At 48.3% G+C, this 19,562-nt stretch overlaps 1 protein-coding gene across 1 annotated transcript in view; it reads left to right on the top strand.

Moving 5' to 3' along the window:
- Positions 1-1,840: 1,840 nt before the first annotated feature.
- Positions 1,841-19,562, top strand: part of l(1)10Bb (BUD31-like protein) — an 81,975-nt gene continuing 64,253 nt past the window's right edge. The window contains exons 1-2 of the mRNA XM_068348169.1: positions 1,841-2,066; positions 18,966-19,088. Of these exons, the coding sequence (XP_068204270.1) occupies positions 1,973-2,066; positions 18,966-19,088 (217 nt within the window). The 5' untranslated portion in view covers positions 1,841-1,972. The remainder of the gene's footprint in view (positions 2,067-18,965; positions 19,089-19,562) is intronic.

The following is a 19,562-nucleotide window of genomic DNA, read 5'->3' as shown; positions in this document are numbered from 1 at the left end:
TAAAAATTGTGCATCGCATGTTTCAGTCACATGAGATTTATGCTCCTCAGTCATGTTTCACATTACCATTGTCATTGTTCCTAATAAAGACCCTTGAATCGAGTCGAGTTCTTATTTAGAAATGAAACATAGCCTACAGAAGAAAGTATCCCACAGCCCCATGCTTAAGATATGAGTAGGCCTACTGGCTAGGTTGTAGTTTTGAAAATCAGATTGAATATGTTTAATAAAAAACAAATTTCCTTTGTAAATGCTCAGAGGAAGTTTGTGGCTTTTGTTTTTAAAGAAGAATGGAATATTAAAGGACACTCATTTTCAAGCAAAGAAGCTTTTTATCCTTTGGAAAGGAGATAGAGTGTCTTCACACTTGTTAACTGAAATGAGTAATTGGGAACCGGGAGGCAAGAAAATGATCCATCAAAACAGATGTAATAAACCACAAAAATAGGCATTGAAATGCTGCATCGGGTTGAAAATATGGCGTGTAGATTAAATATCAGGCTTGCAGAGAGTACAACTAATGTTATGGGAAGGGGAAATATAGACAGCCTACTTCTCCTGTGAGGACAATGCTGATTAATGGGAAGCTGTAGTATATAAGTGGTACTTTGCTAACAACAAAACAAACACTTTGTCAGACACAGACATAAACATAAATAAACACTTGTGTTAACTAAGAAGGTACATACACCACACTCCTTATGAACGACAGGATAACCAAGAACATCCCTCATCTGGCGAGTACTCAGCTGTTCCGCGAGACACGTCAGCAGCAAGGAACCCGGAAAGTAAACAAAAGCTATGGGAAATATAAACAGGTTTATTTTTACCACAATATATACAAAATAATAGACAGATGCTGGAAATTATAACTATCGACATAGAAGATAAAGAAAGGAAAGGATGGGGAACAGAAGCAAGAATGATCATGAAGAAAAAACAAATATAGAAATAAACACCACAGCTATATAATGATTTTTTGATACAGTAAAGGGAAAAGTTAGAGAATAAAGGAATGCAGTGGAATGAAAAATCATCAAAGGGCAAACATAATCTTGCATCAGTTATATCGTTCATAGCAAGAACTAATACATTAGGAATCAGAATGATAAACAGACACATAGATCGGAGTACCATTCAGAATTTTCAAGTGGATGCAAAGGAGCATCTGATCCAATCTGTTATTTTGAGAGAAGTATAGAAAATGAAGTAATTGACCAACACCAATTATGTGGAGGGTACAGAAATGGGGTAACCCGAAAAAATTAAATAAATGGGAATTGTAATCGAAATAGAAGGCCAATCTTTTGTCATATTTGCTTTTCTAAGCAGCTCTTCTAGGAGAAAGACATTCCAAATTCAAACCATTGTTCTCTAGTGCCATAGCCTCTGTACCATGGTCTTCCACTGTCTTGGGTTAGAGTTCTCTTACTTGAGGGTACACTCGGGCACACTATTTTATCTCGTTTCTCTTCCTTTTGTTTTTTTAAAGTTTTCATAGTTTATATAGGAAATATTTATCTAAATGTTATTGTTCTTAAAATATATCATTTTTCTTAGTTTCCTTTCCTCACTGGGCTATTTTCCCTGTTGGGACCCCTGGGCTTCTAGCATCTTGCTTTTACAACTAGGGTTGTAGCTTACCAAGTAGCCTAATAATAATAATAATAATAATAATAATAATAATAATAATAATAATAATAATAATAATAATAATAATAATAATAATAAAAGGACATACAGTTACCATAATGAAAAGCAGTAACCAAAAACAAGAGAAATATCACAAAAGCAGTCGAGGAGCTGTTGTAAGGCAAAAGCGCCAACCTTGAACCTAAATAAAAGAAGGTGACTACTACTATTACAGTACATTGTTTACTTCTACGAATGCAATTGCTTAAAGTGTTGTAAGAAGTTCCAATCATTTGTGTACTTGTACATTCGTTCTCTTAAAGTTTAAGCAGACGAAAAAATGCCGAAGGTTCGACGCAGTAGAAAACCTCCCCCAGAAGGATGGGAATTGATCGAGCCAACGTTGGAGGAACTGGATCAAAAGATGCGTGAAGGTAATATCACTTCAGTTCCAGTTTGACAGAATTCGGTATTATTAGAGAAAAACATGGAAGAGCTTTACCAATAAATAAGTCCTGTTGTTGTATTGAAAAATCCATTTTTTTTTCGAAAATGACATTAATTTCCGTCGCAAATATTATTATTAATTGCTAAGCTACAACCCCAGTTGGAAAAGCAGGATGGGGTAAAGTTTTACTGTATTACAGATTCTCATTTCGAACAGAAGATATATGTTTTCCTGTAGTAAATAACGTGATATGACCGAATTTGACCTTCATTTCTACCGCAAACAAACAGAACAACCAGTGCGACTAACTTTAAGTAGCTGAACTGGTTGCTGTTATTACGAACGAAATGAAGGTGAAATCGGTTAGATCACGTTATTTGCTACAGGAAAACATATATTTTCAGTTAAAATGTTTCAATATAAGGTTTCTTGTTATATATTTTCTGTTAAAATGTTTAAATATAATGACTTGTTCAATTTCCGTGTCACTTCACTCGTCAAGAATGTATGTGCTGTGAACATTTACATTAGCAATGTTACGCAATGTTACCAATGTTACACCGCCATTGCTAACGTTAGCAATGCTACGATAATATTAGCATGTGTATTTTAAAGCATTCTTCCATATACCCTTTACACTATATATAAAAAGGTACAGAACCTATTAAACCCACCTAACCTAACCTAGAAGTTTCCAATTCACAACCCCTAGCAAGCCCCCGGACCTCCTTCCCAGGTCACAAACCCTCCTAGGTCACAAACCCTCCCACGTCACAAACCCTCCCAGGTCACAACCCCTCCCAGGTCACAACCCCTCCCAGGTCACAACCCCTATCCAAGGTTCTACCTGCAAATATATAAAATTAAAGAAATTAATGACTTACTTTTATGACCGCGACGACGAAACTTGTGGGTCACTGGGGTGTTAAGACTGTGAGTCTGTGACGTCTTAACTTCTTTGTCGTAGTTTAGTACTGCACTTGGGACACTGTAAACGTTTGGCTATTACATTACGAGATTTAAGAAAATAATCAACATTGGAATTCACCGAAATACTTTCAAGTATAGATTACTGCAGTCGTTACAAGTTTCTAAAACTTCCATCGTAAAATACGCAAAAAGACGTCACTTGAACTAACAAAGACCTGACTTGGACAAAGGTTTCCACGGAAAAGGGTTTATTGGAAGGTGTGGGTTGGGAAATATTAACCCCCCTGTGCAAACTTTCCATACGTATGGGTTCGTGATTGGTTAACGGAAAAGCAACGGAGTCTAGAGAGTAAACATGAATGAACCAGAATGGGAAACTTGTCCAGAGCAAGTATTTATGTGAAATTGGGGCGTGACAAGGTAATAAAAAAATGTATAAAAGTAATATAGCAAGATAAAATGGAGTGTATGATGAATAATATTTAATGGGAATATAAAATGAGGTGATTTTATAAGGTATCGGATAATAGAACGAGTAATACAGGGGTCAAACTTAATATATGTACGAGGGTATTACATAAAAGGGATGGTATAGTTGTACTGGATCAAGTCATATACTTGAATAAAGCGAGTGAAGTCGAATGGTTAAATTTGACGGGTAGAGAAGAAGAAATCCTATTGGTGGAGGAGTCTATGCGCAGGGAGGAGGGTTTATCGCACAGAAGGTAAAAAACTACTATGTACAAACGAACGAACAAGAGCGACTACAACCGATAAGTAGAATGACAAGAAATGAATGAAGAACACTGCTAATGTTAGCATGTTACGCTAACATTGCCAATGTTTGATTGCGCAGCTCAATATTACCGTATTTTTTATGAGACATAGCCTTTGCAACGGCACCTCCAAAGTTTATCCTCTTATACTGTTTTGTCTTTTTATGAATAGAACTTACCTGGCAGTTATATATATATAGCTATAGTCTCTGACGTCTGGCAGAATTTTTCAAAACTCGCGGCAACCACCGTGTGGTGGTTATGCAGTTAGGTGGTTAACAACCCTTCCAGGGTGGTACTAGGAATCATTCCCGTTTTCTGTTCCTCAGATCATCTTTGCCGGTTGGACTGACAACATCGTTGGTCCGCCATTGGAGTTTTTCGTTCGCTTTCCCTGTGTCGCTTTACCGGAATTATTTTTTGGTGACGTACACTGACTTGGGGTTTTGGCAATCGCTTTTGTGATTATTCTTTTAACTATTTGTTTGTTTACGATGACTGATAAAATTAATTTTCGCGTTTGTGTAATTGAGGTATGCAAGGTGAGGTTACCGAAAGTTTCGGTAGGCCCTCACACTGTTTGTTTAAAGTGCAGGGGTTTTGAATGTGCACTTGATAAAAGGTGCAAGGAATGTGAGGTTTTTAGTGAGAAGGAATGGTTAAGTATGAAACGCTATGTGCATAAGTTTGAGTTAGATAAAGCCAGGAGGATTTCGAGATCTAAATCTAAATCTGCTAGTGAGCTTAGCTTAGATATTTCATTTGATCCCTTAATTAATTCCTCTGTAGAAATTGAACCTTCTCCTGAGGTAGCAGCTCCTGCCCCTTCTACAGGAACGGTATCTACGAATGACCCTCGGTACGTCAGGATGGCGGCCGAGTTGAAGGCTCTTAAAGACCAGTTGTTCCGTAACCGAAATACAAACCACGCTATTTACATGGGGGGGGGGGGTTTCCTTTCGACGTAGCTGAAATGACGAGCCATTAAAGTTTTAACGAGGGTTTAACTACCCCCGCGCTAGTTAGCACGGGGGTATGGGAGGGGTAGCTAGCTACCCCTCCCCCCTCCACACACCGGTGAGCTGCCTCACTTCACTTTTGGCTCGGACGATGTACAGATGTTCTGTCCCGTCCTCGCATATTGACAGCCTTAATTTGTTTGCTTTTTCTTCGAGTGTGTGTTTGTTGAAGTTGGCTTCTACCTTTGCTTTCCACCATGCGGAAATGCCCTGGACTTCCCGATCGCCCCTGTGGAACATTTATGTCGGCGATCGAGACAGACCCTCACACCCTTTGCCCGCAGTGTCTAGGTCAACGGTGTAGTAGTGATAATCTGTGTATGGAATGTCGGGAGAGGTTTGCGCCGCAGCATAAGAAGAGTTCTAAGAGAGACTGTTCTTTTCCCCAGGGGAAGGAAGGCTCCAAGGACTCTTCTTCCGTTGCCCGAACCTCCTCCGAAACTACCACTTGTTCGGTCTCTCGTGAGAGGCCGCCGAGTGGTAGCGTAGCCCCTTCTTGTTCCCAAACTCGGTGTATGGGAGAGGGCGTTGCCTCCCATAGCGAGGCAGTTCCCCCTCCTCCTCCGGGGGAGGATTTTATTGACTTTGTAGATTACGATCAAACAGTGTCTAATGATGATCTTTTCCAGCTTTGGGCTTCCTTGGGGCTTAAGGGCTCATCCTCCAAGGAAGCCCTGTTTGATCTGATCCAGTTAGGGGCAGCTGTCCAACAATCGCCGGTAATACCAGAGATAGATCCTTTGGCTATTGACGACGTTGTTGTGACAGAGGCGTCTGACGGGTCGGGTCAAACCCCTGCTGCTACTGTTGCTGTTGAAGGCCCAGGGTCCCCCTCCGAACATCCTTCGAGGGGGAAGCTGGGTCCAACGGTCTCTTCTGCGAGTGTTGCTCCCCCTTGGGGGAGTGCACTAACAGAGACTCCTCTTCGGAGGACCTCCGATGCCGATACCCTGCCACGAGGTCTTCCTCGCCGTAAGGCTCGCCCTCCTCTTCGTCGCCGAGGCCTTCCTTCTCCTTACAAGGGAGTCAAGAGGCGCCTTTTCTTCGGGTCGTCATCCTCGTTGTCCCCTGTGAAGGACTCTTCACGTCGGGAGCAGACCGTAGCAGCAGCTCCTCTGGACCTCTCTGCTGATCGTTCGCGATCTCCTGTGCCTGCCAGTTCTCCCTTGCTTACGCAAGCACCGGTCCCTTCGGGGCAGAAGGACCTCTCCCACAATGTGGGTGAGGCCCTTCCGCGCCAGGTTACACCTGTGCGCCCTTCTGAAGAGCGCAAGCGCCACCGCTCACCTGATCGCCAATGCCCGCCTGCTCGCCAGCGCTCTCCTGCTCGCCAGCGCCCTCCTGCTCGCCAGCGCTCTCCTGCCGTAGAGTCTCCTGACTCTCCTCGCCAGCGCTCTCCTGATCGCCGGCGCTCTCCTGCTCGCCAGCGATCTCCTGTTCGCCAGCGCTCTCCTGCTCGCCAGCGCTCTCCTGCTCGCCAGCGCTCACCTGCTCGCCAGCGCTCTCCTGCTCATCAGCGCTCTACGGCAGATGAGTCGTCAGACTCTTCTTGCCAGCGCTCTCCTGACCAACAGCACTCTCCTGATTGTCAGCGCTCTCCTGATCGTCAGCGCTCTCCTGATCGTCAGCGCTCTCCTGATCGCCAGCGCTCTCCTGATCGCCAGCGCTCTCCTGTTCGCCAGCGCTCTCCTGCTCGCCAGCTTTCACCTGCTCGCCAGCGCTCCCCTGCTCAGCGATCGCCTGTGCGCCCGCGCACTTCAGACCTTGCTGCGCGCCCTGCGCGTCAACCGTATCCTAAGCGCCGTCCACCTCCAGCCCATCAGCGCACTACGGCACGCCCAGTTCCTGATACGCGCCCAGCGTGCCAACGCTCGCGCACGCGCCCAGCGTGCCAACGCTCGCGCACGCGCCCACGACCTTTGGATCTGGGCACTGGCAAGGACATTGTTCCTTTGCCTCGTCAGCGTTCCCCTACGCGACGACCACTGCCTGCACTCCAGTCTCCAGCGCGCACTAAAGTGCATACGCGCCCGCGTGCCCACGAACCAGATCCTGAGCCCACCCACGAGACTTCACCATCGAGACTTTCAGCCACGGCGCGCCATCCTACGCATCAGCGATCTTCTACGCGCCAGCATTCTCCCGCGCGCCCGCGCGATTCTTCGCCTGCGCGCGAGCGCTCAACAACGCGCCCACGCTTATGATCGCCACAGGGCTCCGACTCGTCCACACGCCAACTCTCCAGTACGCGGTCGGTTGCCCACGCGTTCCACGCGTCATTGATCGCCAACTCGCTGTCGCTCACCAATGCTCCGTCGTTCGCCAGCACGCCGTCACTCACCAACGCGACAACGCTCGCCAACGCGCTTGATCTCGCCTAGGCCACATCGTTTGCCTACGCACCATCACTCTCCTGATCGCTAGCGATCACCCAGGCGCTCCCGCTCTCCTGTGCTTTCACGCACACCCTCGCCTGCGCGCTGACGCGCCAAGTCCCCAGCGCCCACACGCGCCCGCGCCCTCATTTCCACGCGCCTGCGCGCCAACGGTTGCCCGCGTGCGATCCAGCACCCACGCGCGACCCCGCGGTTCTGCCATCGCATGAGCGCCAGCGCGAACCAGCGATCCTTCCATCGCGCGATCGCCAGCGCGAACTAGCGATCCGTCCATCGCGCGAGCACCAGCGCGACCCCCAGCGCAATTCCCGCCGGGTTTCGCAGCTCGCCCAGCCTTGCGAGGCACCAGGGCCGCATATTTCCAGGTCATCCTCGCGATCGCCATCACGGAAGCGCCGAGCACGCGTCCAGGAACAAGAAGAGTTTTCAGAGAGGTCCGGACAACTTTCTTCTTCCCTTTCTTCTTTTCAGACAGGACCTGTAGTATCCACTCCGAAGGATCAACCGATCCCCTTCCCTCCATCGGGGATCGCTGGCACTGCGTCAGTCAGCTGCCAGCCTTGGTTCGGTTCCCTGATGAAAGCGGTGGTGCAGGCTATGAAGCCAGCCCTCGCTGATCTGGGACTGAAACCAAAGGCTCCCTCGCCCCTGCTGAAGAGAAGGAGAGGATTGGATTTCGCGGTGACTTCTCCCCGGATTAAGCTGGCTCCCAAGAGGTCCGTTGGGAAGGCCCCTTCCCCCTCGCAGACGTTTTCTCTTTCTCCTGTGGACGAACCTTTCCCGTCCTCGGGAGAATCCAGCGAAGTGAGACACTCTCCCACGGCACCAATGGGAGGAACCCCACCTCAAGGAAGAGAAACGTCTCGCGTAGGAAGTACCTTCCAAACCACTTTGCTGGAGTCCCGTATCCCTCCCAGGAGGGAGCCCAAGGACTCCAAGACGTTACCCAAATCATCGTCAAGGTTTCGTCCAGAGCCAGCCCTTCCCCGAGAGAACATCCGCGTTTCTCCCCATGAAGAGCCAATGGGGACATGAGACTTAGCTGCCAGTCCACAAGGAGGAGAGCAGCGAGAATCGGAGCACGCCTTCTGGCAGGTCCTTGGACTAATGAGGCAACTCAATAGTTTCAAGGATCCTGAGACCGCCCCTGGCGAAGGCAAGGATACGGTCCTGGACCAAGTTTATGGCATTCAGAAGCCCCCCAAGACCAGTGCAGCCCTGTCCTTGTCCCAAGTATAGAAATCAGTAAGTTTCCTTTTCAGTGTTCGTGCTGTGTGTGTGTGTACGATATCACCATGTAGCCGCCGGCAGTCAGGCCACTACGATGTAATTTCATGGGCCGCCATCTCTTCCTTGGTCCTTCGGTCGGCTCCTTCCACGGGCGCCGTGGGGAGTCGTCATCGCGGGACTTATTATTTTGTTTCTCCGCTCTCCTCTTTTCCTACGGGGAAGGTGGGGTTCAGCATAGGAACGCGAGAGTGTAGTTTGACTACGGTCTCTCTCTCTCTCTCTCTGGAGGTCGTTCACCCTTTTACTATGTTTTCTACATACTACGATAGCTCCTCCGTTCGGGTGGAGTTGCTACGCAGTACTTTTTATCTCAATTATATTTTTATTATAAATCTAATTGTATTTGTTAACTTTTCAGCTTTTTAGAACGTTTCCCTTCGGGGTTTTTCGTTCTTACTTTTAGTGAACATTCTTAAATGAATTGCATAATTATAACTGTTATAATTCTGTTTTTGTTACAGTTCTCGCCCTTCCCCCTTCCCGTGAGTGTAGGTGGGGTTGAGGGCTCTTGCCTGTTATGTAATTCTTGTGTTCTTTTCCCTCGGGTTTCCTCTTCGGAGTCTTCCCGGGGGAATGAATGTTGACTAATTACTTTTTATTTTCACAGTTAACGATCTGTTTTTCCGTCTGCCTAATGTGACAATGAAGCAGAGCTGTCTTGTTGGGACTCGGGGAGTCGGCTGTTGCTGCCTCCTCTATAGGACTTCGTCAGGGGCGTGTCTCCTTCTCCTGGAAGTTCTCCCGAGACAACCGACAGCTCTTCAGTTCATCTTAGAACACTCAGGAGGTTCGCCTCCTTGGGTGGGTAACTTCCCTTCCGAGGGAGGTTCCCTGCCCAGGTTTGAGTTTCTTTCCCTTTCGGGGGAAACTTCTCTTACCATTAATAATTATGATATGTTCCTGGTCCTCCGGCGGTTTTGCTCTTGGTGCTGAGCGACCGCTTTTGTAACCTTGCTCAAGGAGCTGAGCAGTTACTTTCTCGGACCATAGTTTTTGTGCGACTATGCTCTTGGTGCTGAGCGGTCTCACCTGCAGCTACACTCAAGGGGCTGAGCAGCTGCAGGAGTGCCTCTTCGGAGGTTGGCTCCTAGGTCACTGGCTGACCCTTCGGCCCTATGGGCTCCATCTTCAGTCTCTTCTACGAAGTGTTCCTCTCTGTTCGCGAGGAAGGATACTCATAGAGAATCCTCCTCAGAGGACTCCTTCTGCTGTTGTTGCTGAAGGCTCGGTCCCCTTCGGTGGGCAGTTGAGCCCTACGGTCTCTTCTGCGAGTTTTTCTTCCCCGGGGGGAAGTTCACCACAGAGACTCCTCTTCGGAGGTCTCCTTCTGCTGTTGTTGCTGTTGTTGCTGAGGGCTCAGTCCCCTTCGGGGGCAGCTGATGCCACGGTCTCTCCTGCAAGTGCTTCTCCCCCTTGGGGGAGTTCACTCCAGAGACTCCTCTTCGGAGGTCTGATGAGGATTCTCCTGCCTGTGGTCGTCTTCATCTTCTCCTCCCCGTAGAGGATCCTCCTGCCAGACCTTCTCCTGGACGCAGATGCGCAGTGGGCGCCAACGTACCTCGTTTCCAACGAGCACCGGTCCTTCGGGGCAAAAGGGCTTACTCCACAATGTGGGTAAGTCCCTTAAGTGCCAGGTTTTTTCCTGTGCGCCCACGTTTTTTAGTAGCGCGCTTGCGTTCTCCTGCTGTGTTCCAGACTTCTCTCCTGCGATCTTCTGTAGCTGAGTCTCGCCGTAGATCTCCTGATCGCCAGCGCTCACCTGCGCGCCAGCGCTCTCCTGCGCCTCTGAGACCTGTGCGCCAGCTCTCTCCAGCTCGCCAGCACACTTCTGGACGCCCTTTTCCTGCTACGCGCCTTGTGCGCCAACGGTCTCCTGTACGCCCACGATCGTATGCGCGCCCTTTTCTAATGTACGCAATGCGCGCCAACGTTCGCCCTCACGCCCACGATCTTTGGATGTAGACACAGGCAAGGCGATTGTTCCTTCTTTTTACACCCACGATCGCCTGCTCGCCAGTGCACATCTGCGCACCCTTTCCTGATGTGCGCAATGCGCACCAGCATACTCCACGAGCTTCCAGATGTGGGTGGAGGCGAAAGAGATGATTCCTTCACCTCCTCGCCGACGATCTCCTGTGCTCTAGATTTGAACAAGTCTGTGAGCGCCCGCGCGCCCACGAAAAGTCTTCTGTACTCGCCCACGAGCGTTCGCTATTATACGCAACCTCACCATCTGGTTCTGCCCCCCGCTGATATCTTTTGGCCGCGCAACCGCGCTCCATCGATCTCCTAGCGATCGCGCGCGATTCTTCACCTACCCTCTAGCGTTTTCATCGCGCCAACGTGCCCACGCTTCAGATCGCTGTACGCGGCCACGCGTTGGCTCTCCTGTACGCGATCGGTCGCTACACACCATCGCTCGCCAACGCGCCATCTCCCGCAAAGAACCATCGCTCGCCAATCGCCCCATGTCCCGCAAAGAACCATCGCTTGCCAATCGCGCCATCGCACCATCGCTCGTCAACGCGCCATCGCACCATCGCTCGCCAACGCTCCATCGCCCGCTTACGCGTTTTCGGTCTTCCGACCGCGCCCACGCGTCTTCGCGCACATGCGCGCACCCATGTTCGCCCGTGCGCGAACCAACAATTGTACCATCGCGCGAACGCCAAGGGCGATTTCGACTGCGATTCCCGTCGGGTTTCGCAACACTGGCAACCTGGCGAGTTTTTTTTTCTGGAGCGCATACTTTCAGATCATCATAGTCACGATATTCACCTCGTAAGGGCTGAGCATGGCACGTATAAGAGCAAGAAGAATCTTCAGAAGAGTCTGGGTAACATTCTTCTCCCTTTTCAGGCAGACCCCATCATCCCTCTCCTCAGGATCGCCCGATCCCCTTCCCTCTAACGGTGGCTGCTGACACTGCCTCTGTCAGTCGTCAACAGAGGGAATACTTCGAGATCATGGGGTAGCCTGATTTAGCTCTTCCTCTCCACCATTCCGTGCAATGGGCCTTCCGGGGGGTTTTTTCCCTCGAGAAACTCTCCGCCCGGCAGGTGACATTCTCGACTTCGGGAATCTTGAACCAGGAGGAAGCCGCAAAGGGTGCCAGGCAGGCCACCTCGTGGCTGATTGTTGAGCTTTAGTCTCTGGCCCTCCGGTTGCGACCCGAGGTTTTATACAAGGAAGCTCCGGGAAGGTTATGGAACTTTCCTCCTCTCGGATACGTGCACCATCGTTTCCCGACACCAAGTGTCGAACTTGGGGACAAACTCGATGTTGAAGCATTGAGATGCAGTGACCGAGAGGTTTTCTCTCAAAGGTCCCTACCGTGGATATCTGCAAACCCAGACACTCTTCCATCCTTGGAAGGGGCTTGTTTCAGCCCAAGGACAAGGAACGAGCGACTGAGAGGTGCTTACATCCAGTCCCTACAAGCCTCCAGCACCTCAACTTCAAGTGCCTCGTTCAGCCTAGGACATCAGAACCGGCACGGACAGCTAGACAAGGTGTCTATGCAGCTTCCCCCCTCCTGTCGGGGACAAAGGGCGAGGAGCCCTCCTGGGAAGGCAATAATCCTAGAGGGGGCGGCCTAGGCCGCAAACGCTAGGATTGTCAACCCCTACCTGCATCCCCCAGGTGGGGGGGGGGTGCCTGGAGTTGCGCCCTCAAGTGGCAGCAACTCGGGGCCGATTCCTGAACGATCTCCATGATCAGCCAGGGATTTCGTGTCCCGTTTCATAGCATCTCTACCTCCCCTGTCAGCGAATCCAGTGTCGCTGAGCCCCTATGCCATGGGATCGGCAAAGGGGCTATCCCCTCGGGCAGAGGGCGAGACCATGCTCTAGAAGGATGCTCTCCAAGGTTGTCGGCGGCTCCCCCCACGGTTCTTCAAACGACTCTTTCTTGTAAGAAGCGCCTGAAGGCTGGAGACCCGCCATCGTCCTCTTAGCCCTGAACAGTTTGTCATACAAACTACGGTCAGTAGGGTACAATAGATTCGATCAGACTTGTAGGGAAACCACAAGACTTCACGTGCATACTGGATCCGAAAAACGTACTACCAGATCCCAATCCATCCGTCTTTACAGGAAGTACTTGGAATTCAGCCTAGGCAACAGATATACCAGTTCAAGGTGCTGTGCTTCGATCTCTCCACAGCACTGCAGGCATTTACCAGGAAGTTCATCCCGAATCCTCAAGTCCACACAGGAGCGGCATCCGCCTCCTTCGCTTTCTGGATGACTGGCTACCCCGGCAGTTTCAGTATCGACCCTTCTTCGACACCAAGACAAGCCTCTGGGACTTTGCCAAGATCTAAGGATCATGGTAAATCTCGAGAAGTTTTCTCTGTTTCCATCGCAACAACTGGGATATCTAGGCTTGATTTTAGACTCCAATCTCCGTTAAGCCTTCCCTCCAGATGACAGGAAAGCAAGGCGTAGGAGAGTAGTAGAACCTTTCCTCAGGCGAGGAGAATCTCCAGCCTTTTTCTGGTTACGCCTCCTAGGTCACCTTCCTCCTTGACCCCTCTAGTCCCAAACACTCGCCTCAGGATGAGTCTCCTGCTTTGGCGACTCTAGTCCCGGTGGAATCAAGACTACGATTCCCCAGACATTCTGGTCCTATGGGACCTGCCGAATGAGGGATCCTGCAGTGGTGGTTGACCTACGAAGCCTTTGCTAGAGAGTGGATCTTCTCGTCCCTCCTCCGCATTTGATGATGTCCTCATATGCGTCATAGAAGGGGGGGGGGGGCACGTTCTGAACCAAAGGATCTCAAGCCTATGGCCAGAACTAGAAGGGTACCTCCACATCAATTGACTAGGGATGAAGTCCATATTCTGGCTCGTCAACAGTTCCAACAGGCCCCGGCGAGTCACTCCGTGAGCGACAGCACCACGGTAGTTGCTTATTTCATCAAGCGGGGAGGTACCTTTTCATAACAGTCTTCCCATCTTACAGTAGAGATACTGAGATGAGCCGAAGTCCACTCAATACCACTATCGGCTCGCTTCATTCAGGACAAAGGAATGTGCTCTCCGACAGTCGGAACAGAGCATCGCAGATAGAGAGTACCGAGTGGTCTTTGGAACCCCCAGTAGCCAACAAGCCCCGACCTTGTGGTCCTGTTCGCGACAACCTTGAATTTCAAGCTGTCGCTGTACTTCTCCCCAGCCCCGGACCCCAAGGCACCCTGCCGAGATGTCTTCCCACATTGGTGGGACAACATCGACGTCTACGCCTTGCCACCGTTGGGTCTGAGGGGAAGGGGGTCTCAACAAGACCAGACTATCGGTCAACCTGTCGATGACTCTGATAGCTCCGCTGTGGCATCATGCAGAGTGGTTTCTGGACCTTCTGCATCCCTTGATGGAACTCCCGAGAGAGCTTCCCCCACGACAAGAGCTAAGCAACCACACCACTATATCTACCACAAGCTGTAGCTCCGCTTCGGCTCCACGCCTGGAGTCCATCCAGCATCTTCTCACAGACAGAGGCGTTCCGCAACAGGTCGCGGAGCGGATGTCTTGACACCTGCGAAGTCATCCGCAGGGGTCCACCAGGCGAGGTGGAGAGTCTTCTGTGGTTGGTGTCGTGGGAGAGGTATCTCTCCCCTCAATGCCACTATTCCAGCATTAGCGGAGTTATTGTCCATCTGCGTGAGGAAATATGCCTTTTGGTCTCGGCGGTAAAGCCTATCGCTCAGCCTCAAGCCTGGCCTTCAGGCTTTAAGGTTAGACAATTCCTCCTCGCGGGATCTTTCTTCGCTCATACGAAGCTACGAACTTACCTGCACCCAGTCGGAAGTGAGACCTCCTACATGGAACATGGCTCGGGTTCTTAGGGATCTTGAGACTTCTCCCTGTGAGCCATTACGCTAGGCATCTGATGGGCACCTGACTTAGAAGACGATGCTCCGGCTCGCTCTGGCTTCTGCCAAGCGTATCAGCGTACTTCATGGTCTCTCGTACGACTTCGCCCATTCAAGAAGATAGGGAGAGGTAACGTTTGGGTTCGTCCCTGAATCGGTTACTAGACTCAAGATCTTGGAGTCCTAAACCTTCGGTTCGACTCCTTCAGGATTTTGAGTCTCCGTTCTGTAACAGATGACCCAGGCCTTCTCCTACTATGCCCAGTAAGGAGTCGGAGGTGTTACCTTGAAGAACAGCTGCAGTTTGTCCTCACGTGCAGCCCTGTTTGGGAGCACAGGAAGGATGAAGAGTAGGGTCACCTAGAGTACCTTTGCAGCCTGGATTCAAGGGCCATCCATCTCGCCCTGAATCCAGACCCTCCTCCGTCATGTAGCCTTAGAGCACACGATGTCAGAGGCATCGCAACGTCACTGGTCTTCAAGAAAACTACTCTGTGACGCAGGTGCTACAAACTGGAGTCTGGAAGCGTCGGACGACCTTCACAGCCCCACTACCTGCAGGACGTGACCCACAGGAGCCTCGATACGTTTTTCTATCGGCCGGTGGTGGCTACACAACAGCTGGTCTAACCTCAGGCTCCTTAATGGACAAGTAGCAGAAGGTTGAGGGCATTGTTACCCGGTGTCAGACTGCATGAATGAAAGAGGTATGTCTGGCCCTTACTTCTTTCTTCATCCTCCCCTCTCTTGGGCAAAGCAGCATCCTAGGTTCTCTGCATAGCTGACCTCAAACCTCTGCAGGTAAACCATGCTTCCTTGTGTTCCTAGTACAGTGGTACCTCTACATACGAATTTAATCCGTTCCACAACCGACTTCGGATGTAGAAAATGTTCGGATGTCGAAACGAATTTTCCCATAAGAATACATTGAAATAGGATTAATCTGTGGTTGAGCCCAGAAACCTATGATAACTTCTTAATAAGCTACTACACATAATTTCCCATGAGAATAATGCACACTAAATTAGATAATAGACATGTAAAAAAGAAGAATTATCAAAAAATGATGAATAAGAAACGGGTTTTTAGCGTCACTTTACCTTAGAAACTCCAGCGCAGGTGTTGTTGGTCTTGCTACGCAGAGAGGAGACGGACGGGCGGCAAGGAGGTAGAGAGGTTAACTACGATAAACGTACACTACCGTAACTTATTCTAACTTACACTAAGTGAACTTTAACATAACTTAACTTATTTTTTTTTTATTTTTATATTTTATATTTTTTTTTACATTTTCTTTTTTTCTTTTTGATGATTAATTTTAATCACTTTCACACTCTACACTTAAAATTGATTGAATTTCTTTCGCTTCACTCTTTGCCGTTTTCTTTGTTTCACTTTCTTTCGCTTCACTCTTTGCCGTTTTCTTTGAACCGCTTCCATCCTCTTCATTACGAGTTCGCTTCGTAGCTTTTTTAAAGAAACTATCGATAGATAGTTGCTTGGTACGGTTTTTCAGAATGTTTCGAAAGTGAGTTAGGCAAACATCATCAAACTGCGCAACTACACGACAAACCTGCAATTTATTTGGGTGGTATTTGTCGATGAAGTCGACCATGTCTTGATATTTTCCTAACACCTCTTTTATTTGCGCCGAACCTAACACATGTTCTACCTCCTCGATCCCTTCCTCGTCATCACTCATGTGCTCAGACATAGCATGGAATTCCTTGAGCTCCTCTGTAGTAAGTTCGTCGTGATGTTCGGCGACGAGTTACGTGACGTCATCTGCGTCGACCTCCAGACCCGTGGACTTGCCAAGGGAGACGATTTTCTCTACGTCTTCGCTGCACCCACCACGGGATCAGATTTGGGGTCAAAACCTTCGAAATCTCGGGGAGAAACTGCATCAGGCCACAGCTTCTTCCAGGCAGAATTGAGGGTCCGTCGAGTTAATCCCACCCAAGCCTGATCTATGATCTTCAAGCAGTGCACGATGTTGAAGTGGTTTTTCCAAAATTCACGCAAAGTTAAGTTTGTGCTTTGCGTGACATTAAAGCACTGCTTGAATAGGTGCTTGGTGTAGAGCTTCTTGAAATTTGAGATGACTTGCTGGTCCATGGGCTGGAGGATAGAGGTGGTATTCGGTGGAAGATACAGCACCTTTATGAACTTAAATTCATCGAAGATGTCATCTTCAAGTCCGGGGGCTGAGCGGGTGCATCGTCAAGGCATAGCAGGCACTTTAAAGGCAATTTCTGTTCATGAAGATACTTCTTCACAGAAGGGCCGAAAACTTGGTTAACCCATTGCACAAAAAACTGCCTAGTGACCCAGGCCTTCGAGTTGGATCGCCAGAAAACATGAAGCTGGTCCTTATTGACGTTGTGTGCCTTAAAGGCCCTAGGGTTCTCAGAATGGTAAACCAGTAAGGGCTTGACTTTAAAGTCCCCGCTAGCGTTGGCACATAGGGCAAGAGTCAACCAATTCTTCATTGGCTTATGCCCAGGCAATTTCTTCTCTTCGGCGGTGAGGTAGGTTTGACTGGGCATCTTCTTCCAAAACAGCCCGGTTTCATCACAATTAAACACTTGCTGCTCTACGTAGCCTTCTTCCAGCACGATCCTTTCAAAGTTCTTGACAAAGTCAGCTGCAGCCTTTGTGTCCGCACTAGCAGCCTCTCCGTGGCGAACAACTGAATGAATCACGGACCGTTTCTTGAATTTCTCAAACCAGCCACGAGATGCCTTGAAATCGTCTGAGGAAGGTTCGGTTGAACTCTCCCCAGCATCACCCCCAGAGCTCTCCTCCTTCAAGTCCGTGAAGATGGCGTGCGCCTTCTCGCAGATGATGGTTTCGGTGATGGTGTCGCCAACAATCTCTCTGTCCTTGATCCAGATTAGCAGAAGGCGTTCCATCTCTTCTATGATAGGGCTACGGCGTTTTGAAATAGTGGTGATCCCCTAGAAGGTTTCACTGCTTTAATAGCTTCCTTCTGTTTCAGGAATTGTTGAGATCGTCGACATATTACGGCCATATTGTTTAGCAAGTTCACTCACTCATGTTTTTCAATAATTTCCTGCTTTACGTCTAAAGAAAGCATTTCCCTCTTCCTTTTCTCACCACTACCACTTGCAAAACTAAGCCTTTTAGGACCCATACTTTACGTAAATTACCGTAAAAGGATGCACGTAAAAAATCACGATTAAAACAGTACAATAATAGCAGAACGCACAGGGCACAACCGCAAGAAGCCGACGAGAACAGAGGACTGACCCAAGCCGCGCTAGTTGAGGGTCCCTCCGAGGTCGAAGTGCTGCCTTCTATCGGCGGAAATAAAAAACACATCAGGCGCCATGAGTACCGACTACGCGTACGAGTATTGTTTACTTCGGGTGTCGAAAAAAAATTCGGGTGTAGAGTAGGAACGTGTTCGAATTGTACTTCGCGTGTCGAAAAATTCGGATACAACCGGTACGAGGAAAATTGCTTACTTCGTGTGTTGAAATAAAATTTGGGTGTAGAGTCAAAAATTTGCTCGAATTTTACTTCGGATGTTGGAAAATTCGGATGTAGATACGTTCGGATGTAGAGGTTCGACTGTATTAAGATAATACTGTCGCGTCTCCCATACCCTGACGAGGTGGTATGGGAAAGTCCTAGTCCAGAATTCCATCTAAAGGTCTTCAGGTCGACTGCCTAGGACAAGTCACGCTTCATCCCTCCACACACAAGCTTATGTAGGCCGCACGCTCCTTGCGGAGCAAGGAACTTGCGAGGTGCTGGGACTCTTTTTCTCGAAGCGTTTTCTCGAAGTGCTGCTCACTCGGATTCTGAGTCCCCGGGTAAAGCCAAAGCCAGTATGGCGGGGGATTTTCCACCCTTCCTAAGGGGTAAGTCACCCTATGTAAATAGCGTGGTTTGTATTTCGGTTACGGAACAAATGACAAATTTGGAGATAATTTGTATTTTTCCTAACCATACAAACCTTAGCTTTTTACACATATTTGCCCGCCAGACCTGTCCCCCAAGTCAAGTCCTACCTCTAAGCGAAGTGAGTCAGTTCACCAGTGTGTGAGGGGGGAGGGGTAGCTCCCCTACCCCCTGCTAACTAGCGCGGGGGTAGTTAACCCTCATTAAAACTCTAATGGCTCGCCATTTCAGCTACGCCGAAAGTAATACCCTATGTAAATAGCTAAGGTTTGTATGGTTAGGAAAAATACAAATTATCTCCGAATTTGTCATATAACTGCCAGGTAAGTATTCATAAAACTTTGTTTTATCATAAAAACTCCATATTATCTATGAATTTGTCATATTACTTTAAAAAAATTATATGCTAATTGAAATGTTTGTATGCATATATGAGAAAAATACAAGTGATCTGTAATTCTTTAACATAATATTGCTCAATGTATACAGTAACCAAAATACTGTAGTGTATTATACGCTAGATTGGCAGTACAGTACTGTATAAGAGTTTTATTTTGATATCCATGGAAATGGACCAACACTTGAAATTATATTTCATCATAGTTCAGTGTGCAAGGTAGTACTGTAAATACACTGTATCAAAATACTAAATTATTTTAATTTTCAGCTGAAACTGATTCACATGAAGGGAAAAGGAAGGTTGAATCCCTATGGCCCATATTTCGTATCCATCATCAGCGTTCCCGGTATATCTATGATCTTTTCTACCGTAGGAAAGCAATCAGTAGGGGTAAGCAAAGCTGAATTGTTCTCTGTTTGTAAATGTCAGGCATATGTTTTCCAAGCAAACTATATTTGGGTAATGCATAGTGATTGAAGATAAATATTTGGGGAATTGATGATGAAGAGGACAGAATGGGTTATTATAGCTTACATTACAGTACTGTACTTAATTTCTAAAATGATATGTAATGATACAAATACTGTTTGCTAAAAAATTTTACAACAATGCTGTAAAGTATAGTAATAATAGATATTTTTCAATATTAATCTTACCCGATGATCATGTAGCTGTCAACTCTGTTGCCCGACAGAAATCTACGGTCGGGATACGCCAGCGATCGCTATACAGGTGGGGGTGTACACAACAGCGCCATCTGTGAATAGGTACTCAAGTACTTCTTGTCAACAAGAACTCAATTTTTCCTCTGTCGTGCCACCGGCAAGACCTACTAATACGCCGTCCCTAACTGGATTTGTTTTC

This window comes from Palaemon carinicauda, chromosome 24, assembly GCF_036898095.1.
Source record: "Palaemon carinicauda isolate YSFRI2023 chromosome 24, ASM3689809v2, whole genome shotgun sequence".
Taxonomy (NCBI): domain Eukaryota; kingdom Metazoa; phylum Arthropoda; class Malacostraca; order Decapoda; family Palaemonidae; genus Palaemon; species Palaemon carinicauda.
This window is presented reverse-complemented; position numbering and strand designations above follow the sequence as displayed.